At 37.6% G+C, this 22,391-nt stretch overlaps 4 protein-coding genes and 1 long non-coding RNA gene across 8 annotated transcripts; 2 read left to right on the top strand and 3 right to left on the bottom strand.

The window, feature by feature from the left end:
• Positions 1-1,435: 1,435 nt before the first annotated feature.
• On the bottom strand, positions 1,436-8,876 carry LOC117638751. 3 transcript variants are annotated; one of them, XM_034373859.1, is made up of 5 exons: positions 8,603-8,876; positions 7,528-7,632; positions 7,084-7,208; positions 6,300-6,464; positions 1,436-2,457 (listed from the first exon to the last, which is right to left on the bottom strand). In XM_034373859.1, exons 2-5 carry the CDS (start codon positions 7,568-7,570, stop codon positions 1,666-1,668), a joined length of 1,125 nt encoding a protein of 374 aa, XP_034229750.1. In that variant the 5' UTR covers positions 7,571-7,632; positions 8,603-8,876; the 3' UTR covers positions 1,436-1,665. The 3 variants fall into 3 exon arrangements, with proteins under 3 accessions (XP_034229750.1, XP_034229748.1, XP_034229749.1); XM_034373857.1 differs by lacking the exon at positions 1,436-2,457 and adding an exon at positions 5,000-6,211 and having other exon boundaries at positions 8,603-8,858; XM_034373858.1 differs by lacking the exon at positions 1,436-2,457 and adding an exon at positions 5,000-6,211 and having other exon boundaries at positions 7,528-7,634; positions 8,623-8,858.
• On the bottom strand, positions 2,595-4,677 carry LOC117638752. The gene is made up of 4 exons (XR_004587302.1): positions 4,523-4,677; positions 3,425-3,531; positions 2,982-3,109; positions 2,595-2,713 (listed from the first exon to the last, which is right to left on the bottom strand). It is a non-coding gene; the product is annotated as an uncharacterized LOC117638752 (long non-coding RNA).
• A 2,874-nt stretch (positions 8,877-11,750) lies between the features above and the next one.
• LOC117637722 lies at positions 11,751-13,273 on the top strand. The gene has a single exon (XM_034372702.1). The coding sequence runs from the start codon at positions 11,932-11,934 to the stop codon at positions 13,216-13,218; it is 1,287 nt and encodes a 428-aa protein (XP_034228593.1). The 5' UTR covers positions 11,751-11,931; the 3' UTR covers positions 13,219-13,273.
• Positions 13,274-14,393: 1,120 nt separating this feature from the next.
• Positions 14,394-17,146, top strand: LOC117637125 (galacturonosyltransferase 8). The gene is made up of 3 exons (XM_034371926.1): positions 14,394-14,679; positions 14,874-16,121; positions 16,526-17,146. Exons 1-3 carry the CDS (start codon positions 14,515-14,517, stop codon positions 16,799-16,801), a joined length of 1,689 nt encoding a protein of 562 aa, XP_034227817.1. The 5' UTR covers positions 14,394-14,514; the 3' UTR covers positions 16,802-17,146.
• A 517-nt stretch (positions 17,147-17,663) lies between these two features.
• On the bottom strand, positions 17,664-22,318 carry LOC117637048 (nuclear transport factor 2). Of its 2 annotated transcripts, none has more exons than XM_034371801.1 (10): positions 22,099-22,318; positions 21,497-21,564; positions 21,253-21,390; positions 20,580-20,868; positions 20,186-20,505; positions 19,826-20,000; positions 19,614-19,735; positions 19,476-19,535; positions 18,527-18,587; positions 17,664-18,413 (listed from the first exon to the last, which is right to left on the bottom strand). In XM_034371801.1, exons 2-10 carry the CDS (start codon positions 21,551-21,553, stop codon positions 18,103-18,105), a joined length of 1,533 nt encoding a protein of 510 aa, XP_034227692.1. In that variant the 5' UTR covers positions 21,554-21,564; positions 22,099-22,318; the 3' UTR covers positions 17,664-18,102. The 2 variants fall into 2 exon arrangements, with proteins under 2 accessions (XP_034227692.1, XP_034227693.1); XM_034371802.1 differs by having other exon boundaries at positions 21,497-21,555; positions 22,099-22,269.
• Between the last annotated feature and the right edge of the window lie 73 nt (positions 22,319-22,391).

Below are 22,391 nucleotides of genomic sequence, written 5' to 3'. Positions count from 1 at the left end.
ACACCCCTTCAAATTGTTACTTCATTATTTAAATCTCTATAATCATTTTTTTTTACTTCCTATTTAATTCTTCATTGGATAACTTTATTTATGTTCTTAGTTAATTTTCAATCTTCACTATTATTTTTTAAGCATGATAAAGTGCCTAATTTTCATGACAAATTAAGTTGGTTTACATCTTTAATTATTTTTCAATTTTTGATAAATAATAAATATAAGAACATGTAACATGTAACATGTCCAGTGAATAACGTGAAATAAGGTTACTCATATATCTTATCATGCAATTTATAAAGTGTAAAATATTGTAGTAAAAAAAGATAAATAATTTACTAGGAAGTTTAATTTTCTTTCATTGATTACTCTAGATTTTCTAAGTCATAGAATTTGTCAGCTCGCAATATAATTAACTTAAATCACTCAAACCCACTATACAATGCATTTCCTTTTAATTTTTTGTGTCAAAATAATAAATGATTGACTAAATAAATTTCTTTAAAATTTCATTAAAAAATTTCATAATTTTTATTTAATTTGTATCAATATTAATATTTTTTCAATTCCATTAATATTTTCATATTTTTAAATTATCGATATTTTCGAAACCCTCGATATTCAACACCTTGGTTGTAGTAGCCAAGCAGAATCTGCTTTTATAGACACGAGGAAAGAGCAACGACGGGATTGATGAAGGCCGGCAGGGTGAGATTTGGTGATGAAGTGGATGATGCGGAGCGACATACACTTGTGGGGCCCGCCAGAGCAGCTCAACTTCGTGTTCAACAATGAGGTCCGATGTGTTAGCCGATCATTGCTTGCTTCTTTCTACAAATTCATCAATTACAGAGAGCAACTTTTCAGTCTTAAGCATTTTATATAGTTATCCACTTGTCGCCTAATTGATCTATACTTGAGAATAAAAAAGAACCTGTTCAATCAGATTGGTAATCCATTCTTGCCCCCCTCCGGCAGATTCACATCATTTGAGGGCATTGAATGTTAGAATTTTGAGGAGCAGTTCCGTTGTCACAAAACCTTTGCATTGAAGCTAGAACAGAACCTCTCTCTGCAAGGACTTACAATTTGGTGAATATACTTGAGAATAAAAAAGAACCTGTTCAATCAGATTCTTATTCACCAAAATTGAAAATTTATCTCAACTCACCGACAGGTGAGTTACACAGCAGAAAACACCTATGAATAAGCATGCTAAACATTAAGTTACATAGATTAAACCATAAACAACAACATAGTGTATTAAGCATCAGAAAACTCATGTCACTGATTAAGAATCATTGAGAGGTGATTTATACAGCTTAAAACTAATTGGTGCCAACATGCGGGAAGTGAATATAAGCACTTAAATATCCGCAAACAAGATTGAAATATATCTAAACATGAAAATTTAAAGGTGACATTTTTGTGTTGAAAGAGATTTGATGTAAATCATTGATATATATTTGATAATACCGTAGTTGATTAGTGTAATAAAAAAGGGCTGCTAGTTGACCATACAAAATGGGTTTTTGGTAGGAGAGGGTTACCGTTAGTTAGATAGGCCAAGAAAACAAAAAGTTTACAAAATATGTATTTTCTTAACAACCCCCCCTCTCTTCATCCTGCATTGCATCGACGGATCCCTCTCCATCCATCCCGTCCGGGTCTTCAGCTTCCTTCGGGGTCTTTTATGGAGACCACTCCAAGATATGGGGGCTTGCCTCCACTAGCAGTTCCTTGACTTTCAGTATCAACATGTTGCTGGTGAGAAGAGTTACTGGATGACTCAACAAGTGCAGATGGTGACAGGATGTAGACTTCTTTAGACACAAAGTTGGTTTGACATTGTTGGCAGCGGAGAAGACGATCTACATAAACCCTACTATACTGAAAATGCACATTGCATCTATAGCACTTTGTCCAGAAAGTTGAAGGAAGCTGGGCCCCCACTTCTCCATCAACGTCTTTGGCCTCTTTCTTCGCACGCTCTTCCTTCTCTATTTCCCCAAGGATCCTATCCATTTCGCAGTCCTGCTGAACCTTCTTCACTTCAACCTCAGCCTGCTCGTAGAGCTTCCTGCTCCGAGTGAGGGCACCAGTCAGCTTTTTGATACGTGTTCTGGCCACGTCATGACTTTGAGTGACCTTGGCAAGCTCAGAGATAGCTTCCTCACGCAGCCTCAAAACCTCTACCATAAGAGTGTCCTTCTCCTGATGCAAGGCTTCCTGCTCCTTCCAATTCCTCTCGTACAACTCAGCCTTCTGACTCAGCTGATCAACATCATTTTGCAGACCATTCAGCTTAAACTCATACTCTTGGACCTGATGCCTCAGAATCTCCTCAACATTCCTAACATTTTCCTCCAGCTCTGCAACACGAGCTCTGGCTTCATCGCGCTCCCTGGAGGCTAAGGAAGACTCTCCATGTTCCCTTAGCCACATGGCAAAGTGGAGGCAGGCCTGAAATAATCGACATAGTAGCAAAATTAAATTATTCAGATCAACACAGAAATGGTAAGGCAATGAAATCTTGAGGACAATCACTTACAGCAAGGGCATGGTGGGATAAGTTTTGCCTCAAACCACCGTCATCATCGTACTCCTGCATAATCTTGGTATCATCAGGGCCAAGTAAGCCCAGCAAAACTCTCTCTGCTGCAGCTGGCTCTCTCAACACACTGATAATCTCAGAGGAAGCCCTTGTATGAGTCGCATTCTGGAAATAATATATTTTGGCATATAAACCTCTTAGTAATTATTTTACACATCAATACATTGTGTTTTGATCATATCTGAGTACTTCACACAAACTAAACTAGCCAGAGAAAACAAGTTGGTTCTTCCAAAATAGAGTCTTAGATTTTCTTTAACTTCAGGAGCCCTGACAAGTGTCTTTAACAAGTAGACAAAACCTTTAAGGAAAAGAATGGTCCATCTGATGCATGTGAAACAATAACATGGACTGATTGGTAATCCATTCTTACCCCCTCCGGCAGATTCACATCATTTGAAGGCATTGAATGCACACTATCTGGTTTTGTTTGGGTAGAATTTTGAGGAGCAGTTCCCCTGTCACAAACCCTTGGCAATGGAGCTAGAACAGAACAACTCTCTGCAAAGACGTACAATTTGGCGAATATACTTAAGAATAAAAAAGAACCTATTCAACCAGATTCTTATTCACAAAAATTGAAAATTTATCTCAACCACCGACAGGTGAGTTACACAGCAGAAAACTCATATGGATAAGCATGCTAAACACTAAGTTACACAGCTTAAAGCATAAACAAGAACCTAATGTATTAAGCATCAGATTACTCCTGTCAGTGATTAAGACCTATTGAGAGGTGATTTATACAGATTAAAACTAGTACGAATAGGCCCAAACTTATTCATATGTGATATAGCACATTTCGACCACTTTTACCGGTGCATAGTCTCATGCGTTTGTTTCTTCTTAAGCTCACCATGGCTGATTCAATATATGAGTGCAAAGAGCTCATTTGGTGGCCTTCCTCATGAATCACGTTATTCCTTGTATAAACAAGCAGACTAATTAATTATACCGATGGAATATATACAGATTTGAGTTTCAAGTAGAAAAAGGTCACTGAAGGACAACACAAGTTTTTCAGAACAATTTAAAGTAACATAATCTACAAACATTAGAGATATAAATATGACAAAAACAGAATGCATGTGCCTATAGAAAGAGCATTAAAGGAAATGAATTTCAGAGGAAGAGGTTGTGTTTACCATTCAGCGACTAATTTCATAAGTATTATTCTGAAGGTTAAATGCTCATCAGATGAAAGTAGTAATCTCAAAAAGCTACTAACTAGCTACATTATCTAAAAGCGTAATTCAACTTTTCAATTGGTAACACCAAAAGTAATCTTTAAAAAAATCTATAAGGAACTGGAAATTGAAGTATGTATTGTGAGAAGCTAGGATGCAAATACATGTAGTTAAGTGACTCAGAACTTTCACACAAGAGAAAGACATTATTTAAAAATAAGGGAAAATACTTGAAACCCTTTTGTGGCTTTGATTAAAGTGACTAGAGAAACAATGACTTGATGGTTATAAAATCTAAAATTGGCCCCAAATGGGTTGTAACCCATCATGTACACGGTGACAATAAATTTCGGTCATTTTGAAGTTGGATATAAGCAAACCAAAATCAACCCATCATGTAAAAATGGGAATAAAATTAAAAGAATCCATCTTTTTTTATTAAAATAATAATAATAAATAAAGCATCTGCATAATTAAAAAATTCCTAATGTCTGACCTTGGAAAGCTAGGTCAACCCCCCCACCCCACCATACCCAAAATATAAAAACAAGACTCTCACAAATGGCAGATTCAATGCAGAAATGATCCCTTTGCCTTGGAGCTCATAAACCCAAAAATTCCCATGAACAGAAACTCAGTAAACAAGCTAAGAGTGGTCCCCATCCATCAAGCAAAAGACTTTAAGAAAAGAAAAGCCATTGGAAAGAGAAAGTCATTTCCTTTGTACCTGAGGAGGCGGAGGCAGAGAAGGTGGTGATCGGTTGTGGAAGGCGTAGAGAACGCGGCGAGTCAGAGTGACTCAGTGAGTTGGTGAAAGTAAAACCCCTGGAAAAAGGCAAATGAGCTTGCTTGGGGCGAGCAAAGGAAATAGAATATTATTGTCTCATGTATCTGCCACCTTTTTTTCTTTTCATTTTCCTCATTTTCCATCTTGTGTGTCATTGTTTTGCAGATTTTTTTTCTTTCTCGGAGATTGGTCTCGGTCGGAAAACCCACGCCATAAAAAAAAAAAAAAAAAGCCACGACGGTGGGTTTAAGAGACTTAATATTTCTCAATACACCCAATTTTAAATATGAAATCTGTTCACAGATCGATGTATTTCGGATGAATTCATTAGTCACAATAACTCTAAACATGCAGAAAAGTTAAAGTTATTTCTATAAAAAAAAACTTGACGACGGCATATTTTTGTGTTGACAGATATTTGATAATGCTGTGGTTGTATTTGTGTAGATCCCGCTATTAGTGTAATAAAAAAGGGGTTTGCTAGTTGACCATACAAAAAGGGCTTTGCTAGGAGAGCGTTGCCGTTAGATAGGCCAAGAAAACAAAAAAGTTTCCGAAATATGTAACCCTCCCTCCCTCCTCTTCTCCCTCTCCCTCTCTCTTTTTGGCTCATTCTAAACCAACTCAAAGATAGAGCACCCGAAGCCTCCGCTTCTTCATCCTGGAATGCATCATCGGATCCCTCTCCATCCAGGTCTCTGCCGGTTTTTCAGCTTCCTCCAAGGTCTTTTGGGGAGACCGCTCCAGGATACGGGGGCTTACCACTAGCAGTTACTTGACTTCCCGTATCAACAAGGTGTCTTGAACTCCTATGTTGCTGGTCAGAAGAGTTACTGGATGACTTACAATTGGAGGTGGTCGACAATTTTCTAAAGCCAGAAAACCTGCTCGACATCTACTGCAGCGTAGATGACAATTTACATAAACCCTGCCATACTCATATTGATATTTGCAGCTACTGCAAACTGTCCAGAACGTCAAAGGATTATGGGCCTTCACTCCTCCATCGACGTCTTTGGCCTCTATGACCTGCTTACTAACATCTTTGTTTAGCTCCAGCGTTGGGATGACCCCACCTTCCTTCTTCTGGTTCGGGTTTTGGAAGTCCTCATTCAGCTTGAGCTCGGTGGTCAGAGCAATCCTTTTTTCCGCACGCTCTTCCTTCTCTATTTCCCCAAGGATCCTATCCATTTCACAATCCTGCTGAAACTTCTTCACTTCAACCTCAGCCTGATCGTAGAGCTTCATGTTCAGAGTGAGGGGACCAGTCAGCTTTTCGATCCGTGTTCTGGCCATGTCATGACTTTGAGTGACCTTGGCAAGGTTGGAGTTAGCTTCCTCAAGCTGCCTCAAAACCTCTTCCAAACGAGTGGCCTTCTCCTGATGCAAGGCCTCCTGCTCCTTCCATTTCCTCTCGCAGAAATCAGCCTTCTGCCTCAGCTGATCAACATTATTTTGCAGGCCATTCAGCTTAGACTCATAATCTTGGACCTGATGCCTCAGAATCTCCTCAACATATCTAAATCTTTCCTCCAGCTCTGCAACATGAGCTCTGGCTTCATTGCCCTCCCTGGAGGCCAAGGAAGACTCTCCATTCTCCCTTAGCCACGTGGCAAAGTGGAGGCAGGCCTGAAATAATCGACATAGTAGCAAAATTAAATTATTCAGATCAACCTAGAAATGGTAAGGCAATGAAATCTTGAGGACAATCACTTACAGCAAGGGCATGGTGGGATAAGTTTTGACTCAAACCACCGTCATTGTACTCCTGCATAATCCTGGTATCATCAGGACCAAGTAAGCCCAGCAAAACTCTCTCTGCTGCAGTTGGCTCTCTCAACACACTGATAATCTCAGAGGAAGCCCTTGTATGAGTCGCATTCTGGAAATAATATATTTTGGCATATAAACCTCTTAGTAATTATTTTACACATTAATACATTGTGTTTTGATCATATCTGAGTACTTCACACAGAGAAAACTAGCCAGAGAAAGCAATTTGGTTCTTCCAAAATAGTGTTTTAGATTTCTTTATCCTGCTTTGTTTTAATTAATTCGGATGAACTAAGTAGGCATAACAAAGAATAGAGCAGGAACAAGCTGCTCTCTAACCTTCTATATCATGGAACTAGGAACTAAGAGCCATAGTACAGGAACATAAGCAGTTGTTTTCAGAACCAACCATGACAAAGAAACAAAAAGGTATTCTTTTCTAATTTTGGCCAAAACACCGGAAGATGTATCATATCAAATTTTTTTCCTCACCAAGATTTTTCAGTTATTTTCGTACAAGTACTCTAAAAATTTAGTTATAAAACTACAAATCTTGAACTGTTTCTGGACAAAATCAGGATGGGAGTTTTCATCCTACAGATGATTTTCTTTAACTTTAGGAACCCTGACAAGTGTCTTTAATCAGTAGACAAAACCTTTAAAGAAAAGAATGGTCCATCTGATGCATGTGACACAATAACATGGACTGATTGGTAATCTATTCTTACCCCCTCCGGCAGGTTCACATCATTTGAAGGAATTGACTGCACAGTATCTGGTTTTGTTTGGGTAGAATTTTGAGGAGCAGTTCCCTTGTCACAAAACCTTGGCACTGGAGCTAGAACAGAACTCTCTGCAAAGACGTACAATTTGGTGAATATACTTGAGAATAAAAAAGAACCTATTCAATCAGATTTTTATTCACTAAATTTTTTATAAAAAAATCAACTCGCTGACATGTGAGTTATACAGCAGGAAACTCCTATTAATAAGCATGCTAAACACTAAGTTACACTGCTTAAAGAATAAACAAGAACTTAGTGTATCAAGCATCAGAAAACTCCTTGTCACTGATTAAGAACCCATTGAGAGGTGATTTATACAGATTAAAATTAGTATGAATAGGCCCAAACTTATTCATATGTGATATAGCACATTTCAGCAACTTTTACCAGCATGTAGTCTCAAGCGTTTGCTTCTTCTTATGCTCACCATGGCTTCAATATTATGGATGTAGAGAGCTCACTTGGTGGCCTTCCTCAAGAATCACGTCATTCCTTGGATAAACAAACAGACTAATTATACTGATGCAAATATATATAGATTTGAGTTTCAAGTGGTAACAAGTCATTGAAGGATTATACAGTTTTGTCAGAACAATTTAAAGTACTCTAATCTACAAACACTAGACACATAAATATGAACAAGGAAATAAAAACAGACTGCAAGTAGCTATAAAAAGAGCATTAAAGGACGATGAATTTCAGAGGAACAGGTTACGTTTACCATTCAGCAACTAAGTTCATAAGTATTATTCTGAACGTTAAAGGCTCTTCAGATGAAACTAGTACTTATAGCGAGCAGGATAAAAAAGCTACAACTAGCTACATTATCTAAAAGTGCATTTTAACTTCAAATTGTTTGGTCACGCCAAAAGTAATCTTAAAAAAATCTATAAAGAATTGGAAATTGTAGTGTGTGTATAGTTGTGAGAAACTAGGATGCAAATACATGTAGCTAAGTAACTCAGAAATTTCACAACAGCAGAAAGATATTATTTAAAAATAAGGGAAAAATTAACAATAACTTCCCCAGATAGTTACCTGAAACCCTTTTTGCGCCTTTGATTAAAGTGACTAGAGAAAAAAATGCTTTGATGGTTATACAATCTAAAATTGGTCCCAAATGGAATGACTGTAACTAGTGCATGGTGACAATAAATTTCAGTCATCTTGAAGTTGGATATAGCAACCCAAAATCAAAAGATTCCTAATGTCTGACCTTGGAAATCTAGGTCAACCCCCCCCAACCCACCATAGCCCAAAACATAAAAACAAGACTCTCACAAATGGCAGATTCAATGCAGAAATGAAGACCCTTTTGTGCATTGAGCTCATAAACCCAAAAAATGCCCATGACCAGAAACCCCAGTAAACAAGCTACGAGTGGCCCCATCCATGAAGCAAAAGACAAAAACAAAAACAAAAGAAAAAAGCCATTTGAAAGAGAAAGTCATTTCCTTTTTACCTGAGGAGGCGGAGGAAGAGGAAGAGGCGGAGGCAGAGAATGTGGTGGTCGGTTGTGGAAGGCGTAGAGAACGCGGCGAGTCAGAGCGACCCAGTGAGTCGGTGAGAGAAAAACCCCCGGAAAAACGCAAAATAAGCTTACCTGGGGTGAGCCAAGGAAATAGAATATTATATGTATTTTGTCTCATGTACGTATCTGCCACCTTTTCTCGTTTTCCTCTTTTTCCATTTTGTCTCAGTGTTTTGCAGATTTTTTTGTTCTCGGATATTGTTTTTGGTCGGAAAAGTCAGGGAAAAAACAAGAGAGTGATGCTAAAATAACTTTAAAATTAAAAGAATATACTCTACTGTTAAATTATTTATTAATTTATTAATTTATTTTAATATAAAATGATAAAAAATATATATATTAAATTGTAAAACAAATATAAGTTTAATCAATACACTATAATTTTAATAAGAAAAGACCATGAAATGGCAAAGCCATGAGGGAAACTGGCAGAGAAACTCTTATCAACCTCCATCGCTTGTCAAGCCTCCTCCTCTCTAATAATACCAAACCCGCGTCAAAAACTACCACCATCATCAACTACCCAGGCTCTTCTTGGGTTTAGGGCCCTTTCTTCTTCCTCTTCCTCCACCACTACAACCATTTTTAAGAAACAGAAAGCATCAAATATCCCAATAAAGACTCAAAAGTTTCTTGAGCAGTTGAGACTTAGAAAACTCAAACTTTTGCAATTTTGCAACTGTATTAGGTTCAAAGTTACTAAAAGCATACTTCTTATATGTTATTTGTGCTGTAGCTGCTAAGACAAGAAGTGAAGGTTCAAAGCCCAGGCATCCACATCCACTAGCTCCTATGTAACAATACATGATACAGCAGTAGGGTAGCCTAATAGGAAACGGATTTTATCCGTTGCCTATGCAAAATATTAGCATAGTGAACTCTCACAATTGGGTGGAAGCACACAAACATTTGACTTGGCATGGCAAACGGATTTTAAATTATATTTTAAAACAAATGTAATTTTAATATGTTGAATTGTGATAGATTGTATTATAGTGTATTATGGTATTTTTGGTAGTTAAATAAGGTGTACTTAGTTTATTTTATAATTTAATTTTAAATATTAAGGTGTACTTAGATCATATGGTGGGGTTTTTAGCAGCACTAAAAAAACCTGCCACAAAGGTGGGGTTTAAGAGACTCTTAAAATTTCTCAATACACCCAATTTTAAATATGAAACATTAATTATAATCAAATTTAGCTTGATAAAATTAATTGGAAGATATGTAAACCTATAATAGTACGTTATCAAATCTGTTCACATATCAATGTATTTCGGATGAATTAATGAGTCATAATAAAGAATAGTGTTGTTTAATCATGATTTGCACTTACATTATACTATGTGGGTTTGTAATATATGTGTCGATATGACCGTCACATTGAAAAAATTTCGATAAAAATACATGTGTGTTTGCATCATTAGAATTGTTTCCTTTAACCCTCGTGGTTGTTGAGAAAGGGGGCATGGTGAGAAAGGGGGCATGTAATTCTTGTACATTAGAGTTGGAAAATATTAATTTAATTCGCATGAACATTTGACACATTGGCAATAATGTGAAAGATTTTTTAGTGTGACAATCACACTATGATATATTGTTACTAATTTAAGCACGTGTTATAATATAAGTGCACGATGAGTTTATATAAGGTATTACATTAAAAAAGAAAACTCATGTTATAACATGAATGTACTAAACCCTAAACCGCATAACACTTGTAGAGATTGAGTGACTCTAGCACAATTCAGAGTGCTTGTACGAAGCTATTATTACTATTCAAGCACAACTGGACAAGGATCCAATGAATGAGACTCATTATCCTTTGCAGAAGAAGTCTCATACTTACACCAAGGCAAATTTAGATGGTGAAAACACAAATTGGTACATAAATTGTGCAATCCTCGAAGGGGAACCTAAATTTTGTACTCAATTTTCCTTTGCTTACTCTCTCTTTTGGGTAACTTTGCTCAGTTCAATACCAAATAAAACTTGATTTACTGGTCAAAACTTGAGCTATGAAAGAGTAAGAATGTGGTAAATGACTGTCGGTGCCCCTGATTTCATGATCCAGAAGAGTGACAAGAGACAAAGATGGGTCCCTTGAGAGGTGAGAAAGGCAGAAGACCAAGAAAAGAAAGGATGCAAATGCAATTGCATGGCATGCACTTGAGTGACCATGAGTGATTTCCCATGTGCAACAACACCCAACTCCTCAATCACACCCTCTGTTTCTTCTTCTTCTTCTTCTTCTTCTTCTTCTTCTTGCCTTTCATAGATTATAATTGCTGCTTTTCCTCCCTCACCCACCTATATGTATTTTCTTCATCCTCTATTTACGTTGTTGTCCCTGTCCCCATTAGATTGACTTCAATTCAATAACTTGGTTTCAAAGAAAAAAAATGGTAGTAACTAAACAAAAGTGGTTGATGATGAGTTGGTGTAATAGTGGAGAATGCATAGGATGCTAGTTAAACTGTAGCAAGCTTGATTAATTAGCCTAAAATAGTACTTAATATAAAAACGGGTAAAATTCATCTTTTAAATTGACAAAATTGAAACTACAGAAACCAAACTGATATAAAACCGACAAAATACACAGATCAAAAATGACTTTTTGCTTATAATAAATTACGAAAGTTAACATTTCCATTGGTTTATTCATGCATTCTACTGCTCCATGTTTTAGAGGAGACCAAGCAAGTTTTTATTGGGTAAATCATTGGTAGCAAGTAGCTACTAGCAAACTAATTTCGTACAAATATTTTAAACAATCCTACTACATCCATATAACTATGTGCATGTGATAATTATAGAAAATTAATGATCATTGATGAGAAGTTGTATCTGTGCAAAGATCCCACCATTGAAATTGAGTAGGGCTTCAAGAAGAGAGGGTCAGTTTGGTAAATCCAAATTTTAGACATGGTACATACATAATTGGGTGGTTGTGGATGGGAAAGAAAAAGCAAAGAAAAGTTTCCAAACATGTTTTCTTTCTCGCTTTCTTTTTGATTAATCTGAATTCTAAAGTTGCTTTTTGGTATTGTTATTAGCTTGCTGCTAGTTAATCTCTCACTCTCATAATATCATTTCCCAGTCTATCTCTCCTTTATTCACGCCGCTCTCACTTCCAATTTCACACTTTTCTCTCTTCTCACTCAACACAAAAACACCAAAGCTTTCCTTGTTCACCATATCACTATCTATCCTTCTCATTTTGCTTCTTTCCTCCCTTAGACCCCAACACCACCATCAAAATGTCTGAATTTTCTTTCTCATCAAACACTTCCAAGAAGACTAAATTCTCTAGTCTTCTTCTTGCTGACTTCTTCAATGTTTGTTTCTTCATTTTGTCACACCCTCTCTACTTCTCCTACTTCATTTTCTTTTCGCCATACCTCCTCAAGCTCCTTTCTTTTCTGTCTCCTCTCTTCATCACCACTGCGCTTCTTGTCCTGGCTTACCTCACTGTCTCTCCCCCACTTGTCCAAGACAACGTTGTGAATTCCGAATTGTCCAGCATCAAAGTTGGTTGTCTTGTGACCACTTACCAAACTGTTTTGGAAAGATTGCAGAAGTCTAAAGCAGATGACAGTGATGGTGATGGTGATGATCATGATCACGAGGAGTTTCGAACTTTCGAAGAGCTTGAAGTGTATAAGATTGTGTTTGATACGTCTAGTTTTGAGATTAGCGAGAACCCAGTTGAAGAAATCTGCTCACAAGTCTCTGAAGCACCAGTTGATGATGTGTCCAGCCATGAAGGCAATGCTACCTCTGCTCCACTGGAAGCTGCAAGTGATGTTTTAGATAAAAACCCAGCTGAGGTTATTGCTTGGCCAAGAGTGGAGACATTGGCAGCATTCTTTCAAGAGGAGAATTGGTCAAAAGATTTCAAGGAAGAGAAAGAAGTCAAGCCAGCAAGCACACTGTCCAATAAAGTTGATGAAGATGGAAAAGAAAAAAGGTCCATGAGAAGAGCATCCAAGGATTTGGGTAGCAAAACAAGTATTTGTGAAGTGAATGCTGATTATGATGGAGATCAATTTACTTCCAAATCCAAGTCAAATTCCCAAAGGCTAGGAGCAAATTTTGGAGAAGACAACATTAAAGTTATGGAGGACTCTCAAATGCTAATGGGTCCAAATCTTGGAAGTTTTGGTTCAATGAGGAAAGAGAAAGAGTGGAGGAGGACACTGGCTTGCAAGCTTTTTGAGGAGAGACATCACAATGTGGAAGGAGGAGGTGGAGGTGAGGGCATGGACATGCTTTGGGAGACATATGATGAGACAGAATCAATTAAAGCTATGAAAGGAAAAAGCAAGTCAAAGAAGGGCAAGAATGGAAAGGTTGAGGAGGAGGATGATGGAGAGGAAGAGGAAGATTTCGATGGGCAATTATGCTGCTTGCAGGCATTGAAATTTTCAGCAGGGAAGATGAATTTGGGCATGGGGAGGCCTAATCTTGTCAAGTTTTCCAAGGCCCTCAAAGGGTTTGGATGGTTGCACCATGTCACCAAGCATGGGAAGAAGGGGTACCATTGATTTAACTAGATTTTTAGATTTACTTTGGTTAATGCATGCTAAATTCAAGTAGCAATGATGTGTATTTGAGTAAGAGTGCCACAAGTAAATATATCCCTTTGTTTTATGATATAAATTGGCTTCCACAAATTAACTATAAGATAAGATTGTTCCTCTGTTTCCATCCATCTGACTCATTTCTAGGTTACCAATTTATTTACACAAAGTTTCTTAAAAGAGTCAACTCATCATGTACTTTAACCTACTATAAGCATGCTATGATGACCAATTTGAGATTAGGGTTCATCAATGACCCCACAACTTTAGCTAGTGGCTTTTCTTTCAATGGCTTGAAAATATCATTCCCATTTTTTTTTTTTGACCATAGCAATTAGATCCTACCTAATTAGAGCTCTTTAATTACTGTGTAGATCTAGCTCTTTGATATTTCTCTAGGTAAAAAGAAGCGACCACCCTTCCTCTCTTTAGTAAAGTAGCCTTGACTTTTTAATAATGGAGTTAGGATTATGTTCTTCTAATAATGGAGTGCCCTTGGGCTACAAAAAAAAAGTCACATGGCATGCTCTTGTTTGCAAGAAAATCATATGGGAGTGGTTGTGCACCCAACTGCCATGGTACGTGATGGATGTTATGAGCAATAGCATCCAAGGCAATTCAGAATTATACCGATAAGATGTTACAAATTTAAAATCAAATATTATTATCTCATATTGAAAGATGAGCTGGTTATAAATTGCATCGAGATCTTTTCATATAGTACCCCAAACGACGCATAAATCGAAACTAAAAGCCCTTGTATGCAGCAGAGGTATAATAAACATTTTTTTCTACAATAGAAAACTATTAAATATCACATTAGTTGATGATAAAATGTAAGAATTGATGTGTAATGAGTACTAAATTACTAATTAATGAACCCATGTTAATTAGCAATGTTAACTGTCACATATTAATAAGGTAGACAATTTGGTAAATGTGTCTTGAGTTGAGTTGAGACTTGACATTATTGGGCCTATGCTTAATTAACTTATTTTTATTTTTCACAAATGCGTAATTAACTAATTAATAAACACCCAAATCCCACTAACGAACAAGTGACAAAAGTCAAAAACACAGCCCTAACCTGGGCCCCACATTATTGGGATTTTAATAAGCACCGCCAAGTCGCACTCGCTGATCCGCGTTTTACAGTTAATAATTAACAGAAAAAAATTTTAAAAAAATCCAAAATTAATGCCAGAGTCCGAGTGAGAGAAGAAGTGTGAGTCTCACAGACAGAGAGAAGCCAAATCGAAAATGGCGAACCTTCGAGTCTCTGCCCACAGCAGAGGAGGAGCCATGCGGAGCTCCACCGCGTCCTTCAGAGTTCTGGCTATGACCATTGCAGTCGCCGTCGTCTTCTTCATCTCTCTTTCATTTGTCTTCACTTCCCAAACCGACACTTCTGATCTCACCGACTTGGTAAGTGTTCTCTGCTCATCTCTCACATTCTCGCTGCTTCTCTGCTTCAATGGAGTTTCAAGTTCATGTTTTTCATTTCGGGATCTAATCGTTTTTGGATTTTCGTTTCCATTCCCCCGCTGGAACTAGACTAGTAGAAAAAGTTTGCAAAAATCGAAGTAATTAGTAATCTTTTGTTGTTAATTGCGAATTAGGGTTTCAATTCTGGTTCATACGGATTGGGATCGACGAGAAGGACGGTGCTTGCTCTGAAATCGGATCCTCTGAAGCCGCGACTGGACCAAATCCGGAAGCAAGCAGACGATCATCGGACCCTGGCCCTGGCATACGCTAGCTATGCGCGGAAGCTGAAGCTCGAGAACTCCAAGCTCGTTCGGGTCTTCGCCGATCTCTCGCGAAACTACTCGGATCTCATGAACAAGCCCGCTTATCGCGCTCTCTTCGACTCCGACGCGCTCAACATCGACGAATCAGTGCTGCGCCAGTTCGAGAAAGAAGTGAAAGAGCGAATCAAAGTTACCAGACAAGTAATCGCCGAAGCCAAAGAGTCTTTCGATAACCAGCTAAAGATTCAGAAGCTTAAGGACACTATTTTCCAAGTGAACGAGCAGCTGACGAAGGCCAAGAAGCAAGGAGCTTTCTCCAGCTTGATTGCCGCAAAATCGATCCCCAAAAGCTTGCATTGCGTTGCAATGCGGTTGATGGAGGAGCGAATTGCGCATCCGGAGAAGTATACTGATGAAGGGAAGCCGACTCCGCCCGAAATTGAGGACCCCAATCTTTACCATTATGCTATATTTTCAGATAATGTGATTGCAGCTTCAGTGGTTGTGAATTCGGCAGTGAAGAACGCCAAGGAGCCATGGAAACATGTGTTCCATGTAGTTACTGATAAGATGAACCTTGGAGCAATGCAGGTTATGTTTAAAAGCAAGGACTATAATGGGTCACATGTTGAAGTGAAGGCTGTGGAGGATTACAAGTTCTTGAATTCTTCATATGTGCCGGTGCTCAAGCAATTGGAGAACGCAAAGTTGCAACAGTTTTACTTTGAGAATAAGCTCGAGAATGCAACCAAAGACGCAACAAACATGAAGTTTAGGAATCCCAAGTATTTGTCTATACTGAACCACTTAAGGTTTTATTTGCCCGAAATGTACCCCAAATTGCATAGAATTCTGTTCTTGGATGATGATATAGTGGTTCAGAAAGACTTAACTGGTTTGTGGAACATTGATATGGATGGGAAGGTGAACGGGGCGGTTGAGACATGTTTTGGTTCGTTCCATCGTTATGCACAGTACATGAATTTCTCACATCCCTTGATTAAGGAGAAGTTCAATCCCAATGCGTGTGCGTGGGCTTATGGAATGAACTTCTTTGATTTGGATGCTTGGAGAAGGCAGAATTGTACCGCCGAGTATCATTACTGGCAGAATCTGGTAAGAGATTACTTTTCTTCTTGGTCAAATTTCTGTTCAGAATCCTTACATTTGCAAATAAATATGGTGGTATTGATATGTATATAGATGCATAAGTTGTAGAATATATTAGGTTGTGCGGACTCTGTGCATTTGTAGTTTTTTATTTTTTTGGTTTCAAACATGCAGCTTCTAGTTGGCCTTGTAGTAAGGGTTTTAGGGAATGGTAAAGAATGTCTCACTAGTTGTAGTGAAAACAGAAGGGAAAATTGCTGATAATGCTTTTTTAGATGCTATCATGTCATTCACATTAAGTATTCTGTTTTGGGATATCTCTGTGTTGATTTTGTTCATTCGACTCTAAATGTGTCAGTGACTGGTGGTCTATTGGAGTAGCACTAACTAGGGATGTTGTCTCCTTGCAGAATGAGAACCGTAGCTTGTGGAAATTGGGGACACTTCCCCCAGGTTTAATCACATTCTACTCAACAACAAAGCCTCTAGACAAGTCATGGCATGTTCTGGGACTCGGCTATAATCCTAGCATCAGCATGGAAGAGATTCGCAATGCCGCAGTGGTGCATTTCAATGGGAACATGAAGCCTTGGCTTGATATAGCCATGAGCCAGTTCCGGCCACTCTGGGAAAAACACGTAGATTATGATATGGAGTTTGTTCAAGCCTGCAATTTTGGTATTTAAATGAACAGGGGGTTTGCTGAAGCTCTAGTTGGAGGATCTGCCAATGCTAGTCCTTGTAACTAGTAAGCTATTATCTCCTTGTGGGTTCCATTGCTACTCCTTTCAAGTTAACCAGTTATATTCTTCTTAGTAAGTATAGGGAAGATATGCATCAATTCAAGTGTAGCATACATGTTTTCCATGTTAATCTAGGTCCTCTTTTTATTGTTTCATACAACTTAAATTTACTTGGAAGATGTTAATTGTTGAAAGTTGGTGGATGTATCTACAGTAAATTGCCTTTAGCTAGCAGCTATTGGACCCTGAAGAATGTAGCAATCTTCATATAACCTGCCCTATTTTCAAGCCTATCGCTCAAATATCAGAACAATGCCTTGGAGGGCTCTGATATGAGAAGATTGTATGTATACTACTATCTTGTTTTCCTCAAGCCCAAAGTTCAGTGAAATTAAAAGAATCCCCCTTTGGTTTTGGAAAATACGCCAAATATCTCAAGTATGATAGATTTCGAAAAAGAAAAGTAATGGCGGATGCTTATTTACTTTCTCCGTACAAATATTACAAGGTTTGATACTCGGCTACTAATCATGTACACTTGGCGGGTTTGACATGGTCCCCGGAGGATGTGGATAGCCGGCCAGAGTTGGACGCCGGTTGGACTAGGTCGTAAGTTTTGCATTGACTAAAAAGAAACGAAAAAATTCAGTTGATTGCAACATTTTGCATTCTTTTAAGTAGATTAATTTAATTAAAAAAGAGTCGACTTTCAGACTGAGTTCAAATGGAATAGATAAAATTTAATTGATGAATTCCTACTATGAAATGATTTTATTAACTTGTGAAAATCAAAAAAGATCTAGGATCGAGTTTGTACCGATGCACAAAATCAAGTAAACAATAAGATCAAACCATCCGCAAAACATTAGCCCACAATAATCAGGGAAACCTACAACCAACACGAGACAGGCATTACAACACATCAAAAACCCTAATCCTAATTCATTTTCCCAATTTCCTTCCACATAAACAGCGCAACGGAGCTACTACAAGTAGTTTATCGAGAAACATATACTAAAGCATAATTCTACCACCACTATCAACCCCAAAATAACTCCAATATTAAAGCCGAAAGAAAATAAAAAAGTCAAGGAAAAAAATCCTATGGGAATTCCTAGGTGGTTCATCCACAAACAGATCATAAACAGCCCTCTTCATGCTATCCAACAATTACACCATGGTCACTCGGAAAAATTTTAATTTGTCTTCATTCGCCAATGAACCTCTTCAATGCCTGGCCTTTATCAGGCTGAGGCAGACACTTGTGGTGCTGTACTCTTGGCCGCTGTATTAACAGCCACCCCGGCAGGACGATTCACACGACCACCATGATCAGACCTCTGATATCCATCAGCTCCACGACTCGGTGCTCCTCCCCTATTGCTACTCCTACTTCCAAATTCAGACTTGAAACCGGAATCACCACGTCCATAAGCTCTACCACCTCCATAGCCTCCACGTCCTCTTGCTCCTTCGGTCCTGTAACCATTGCCACCTTCAGCCCGGTATCCATTGCTGTTGCCCCTTCCAGATGAAAACCGTCCCCTGTTGTTCCCTACATATAGAAATGGACAAGCAAAAAATTGTTGTAAAAGAATTAGAATCAAGGAGGGTACAAATGTGCAATCTCCATTTTGAACACAATGTTCAGCACAAAATTCAACTCACCTCGAGTAGATCTCTTTTCCTCAACAAAAATTTGGCGGTTGCCAATCATGATGGGTGAAGCCTACAACACCAATAGAAAAATGTTATCCGCACAAGCACATGAAAAAATGAACACAAAGACTTGTAAAATCAAAGGACTAGAATATCAAATGGACTCTTTTGTTTTTATCAATAAAAAAAGAAACAAGCAATAAATTAAGAGTGCTTCTAAATGAACCTTAAAATTAATTGAGTACACCCTACTATAAAAGCATATATTGAATTATTGATTTACCCTAATATAAAATGACCAAAAATGATATATGGAATTGTGAAACAAATATAATTTTAATAAGTACACCCTACTAACCATATTCAACCCTAATCAAGAGATTGCTTGTCCTATTGTGTTTTAAACGAAAGAGGTGGTGATTGCAAGAACTTGGAATTGCAAAAAAAGTGTCGAGTTTTAGTAGAAGCATAAATCCATATGAAAAGTCAAAGATTTATAAACACTATTAAAAAAATAAGGCTGAAAATCAACTATAAAATAATGCTACAAGTATTAGGGTGTACCACGGGTATTTTTGGTAGTTTTATAGGGTGTACTTAGTTAATTTTACATTTTAATTAAAATATTAGGATGTACTTAGATCATAGGGTGTACTCAGTTAATTTTAAGGTTCGTATAGCAGCACTCTAAATTAAAAAGCAATTATGTTAACAACTCTTTATTGGGTTCAAACAAATAAATAGAACCATAAATCTATTCAAACATCCAAGATAACGGGGCATGAAAAAACATAGTGCATCAATGAAGAAACATGCAACGAACTAAAACGCCACTTTCCTTATGTTAAAAACTCATTAATAGGGTTCAAAGAAATAGACATACATAAATCTTTTCAAACATCCAATATAATGGATCGTGAAAAAAATAAAAAGTTGTACAACAATGTCTATTAAATACCTCCATCGCACTGTGTACAGAACTTGCAGCCTCATATTCCACAAAGCCAAAACAAAAGCCCTGTGTAATGATGGAGGAACAATAAGTACTTTCACAGAAGAATTGCAAACATCAAAGATAGAGAAACTCAAGACAAACCTTTAGGCTTCTAACTTGCACACCATTCTGTTTGATCAGTCCAAATTTCTTAAATTCATTCTCAATAAGAGCATTTGTAGAATTCATTGGCAGACCTTTAATGTAGATAGAGTGACCTTCAGCTGTTTACATGAAACCAAATTTACTATGCAAACGTATGGGAGGATAAGAAACAGAGAATAAGTTAAATAGCGGTATAATGAACTGCATACCTTCGGCCTCTAGATTCCCATTTTCTCGTGCATTTGTGCTGGAAACTACCGTTTCTGAAACTGGAACAGATGTTGGAGCAGCAGTCACTTGCTGCTCTTGCTTCTTTGGGACAGACCTCACAGAAGCAGGTGCTGGAGTAGAAAATGGCACAGTACTCTCCTTCATAATCTTAAGCTGGAACAAGTGATTTAAGCCCCAGAATCAGATGTGGACAACAACAAAGAAGGAGGAAAAGTGAGATTCTTTTGCACAAATTGCGTTACTAAGTTAATGAGAAATGTAGTACTGCAACCAATTACACAATATTTACAAATCTGAAAATATTTAGAGGCATGAGAGATAGTAAAACAGCTACTTACGATTGAGGCATATGACTTCTTCGGGACTTCAACTTTAGAGTTAGATTCAGCTTCAATTTTGGAGTTGGACTCAGCTTCAACTTTGGAGTTGGATTCAGCTTCAACTTTGGAGTTGGATTTAGCTTCGACTATAGAGTACGATTCAGCCACCACCTGTGAATCATCAGGAATTTCATTGACAACCTCCGGTACTGGTGCTTCTTCTTCTTCGATTGAAACTTCTCCATTTTCAGTGGGATTGTATACTTCCTCCTTGGCAACATCCTCAGAAACTACAACCACAGGCTCTGAGACATGATAGCCCTGCAAAGCGGTAGTATCTACAACAAGAATCAAACTCAATTAGAGCTAACAAAAGTACACACTTTAACATTTAAATAAGAATCATGTATACCATGCTTGGGAGTAAGAGGAGCTTCAACAGCAGCATCAACAACCAATCCATTGTCCCCGTTTTGAGGGGTGGAATCATCAACATATCTAAAAACATCGTTCAAAACAAAGTAGCCTACGTCTTGTGGTGCCAAGAAAAAACTTTGAGTAAATTTCTTCCTTATATTGTCCTTTCCAGTTAAAAACCCAGTGACAAGGACAAATACTCCCCCATTGTAAGATTCTTGAGCATCCACAGTTACGATATTTGCACTGAGCTCTCCATAATCAAGTATCTTCTTGTTGATTGCCTGCACAGTAAAATAATAACCAAATCCAAAGGAATTATTACTCTCACAGTTTTCATCAATTCCGTCTGTGATTCATAACTTCATATTTCTATATTTCTATATTTAGTTGCTGAGAAAAATGTACAATTCTTTAATTATTTAACTTGTAATGCCTCTATATCCAGTGCAACAGAATTTTTATGTTTTTCTTATACTTTCTAAGCTTCCGGAGACACAATATATATAACCAATGAAAAGCATCAAAGGGAAAATTTAACACTCCTAGGCATAGGCATCTAGGCCCCAAATAAGTTGCTTTAATAACAATTATGAATATGATCTCGCATGAACATGCAGATGCATTAATATAACGATAAAGAAAGTTGGGTCTTGGAAGGAGCTTACATCCATCGTTGTTGTAATGCTCATGATCCCATCGTCTCCAGGACGACCAAGCTTACTAATATCTTGATAAAATCGATGAACAAGCTGGGGGGATTGTTCCAAGATATTGTAGTACTGAAGAACAAATGCATTGCCAACCTATATTTAACAAATAAAAAATAAAGAATCATTCCAAATCCGTTAGCAACCATCAGGATCAATAGCGTTGTAAATCATCAACTACTGTTCAGGTATCGATACATACAACATCGGCACTAGGAGGGAGATTTGAAGCTGGGGCTTGCTGCACCGGAATCGTCATCTCTGATCAACCTCCAGAAACCAAACAACATCATTACACATTGAACTAAAAAAACTGATGCAGATGATTTCACTAAAACGTATATTGAAGAATACTGCATTTCTTTTTTTCCTTTTTATTTTTAAAATACTAAATTTCAATACTACTCCAATTCTTTCATTTAGATATTTGAAAAGTTTTTTCTCCAGTTAACTGAAGACACATTACAAACCTTTCCACAACAATATAAATAATAATAATTTCCTCGCGCTATTTATATACATACTTTCAAAATAAATGTTCTTCTCGAATCTCATCAGGAAACATGGCTCAAACTATCCACTAACTGAAATTCAGCTTAATTCCATACACAAAAAAGATTCTAAGAAAGAAAGAAAAAAACTCTCTTCAAACTTAAATCAGCTCACTACCAACTAAAGAAGGCGATTTTAGACTTCCATTAAACAAACCGATATCTAAAGCAGGCTTAAATAACAAACAAAACGAAAAACTTGGAATATGAAAAGCAGAGGTAATGTATGAGATTTGAAGAGCGAAAGAGTTACCTGAGCGTGGATCGGAGGGAGAGAGGTGAGAGAAGAGGAAAAGGTTGGTGGTGCTGTACGACTTCTCTCACCTCCTTAGTGTGGTTTGGCGGTTTCTAGGGTTTTGGTGGATCTTCAAGAGGCGCGAGAGAGTTGGTATAGGAGGAGGGAGAGGGAGGGGAGAGAGGAAGTGAAAAGGGTTTTGGGTATTTATATTCGAGAAAGGGAAAATGAATATTTTATTTTATTTTATTTGTTCCGTAATGCGATTTTTCTTTTTTCTATTTTCTAATTAAACTTCCTCTATCTTGGAA

Source organism: Prunus dulcis, chromosome 8, assembly GCF_902201215.1.
Source record: "Prunus dulcis chromosome 8, ALMONDv2, whole genome shotgun sequence".
NCBI lineage: Eukaryota > Viridiplantae > Streptophyta > Magnoliopsida > Rosales > Rosaceae > Prunus > Prunus dulcis.
The sequence above is the reverse complement of the archived record's forward strand: the minus strand, read 5'-3'. Positions and strand labels throughout refer to the sequence as shown.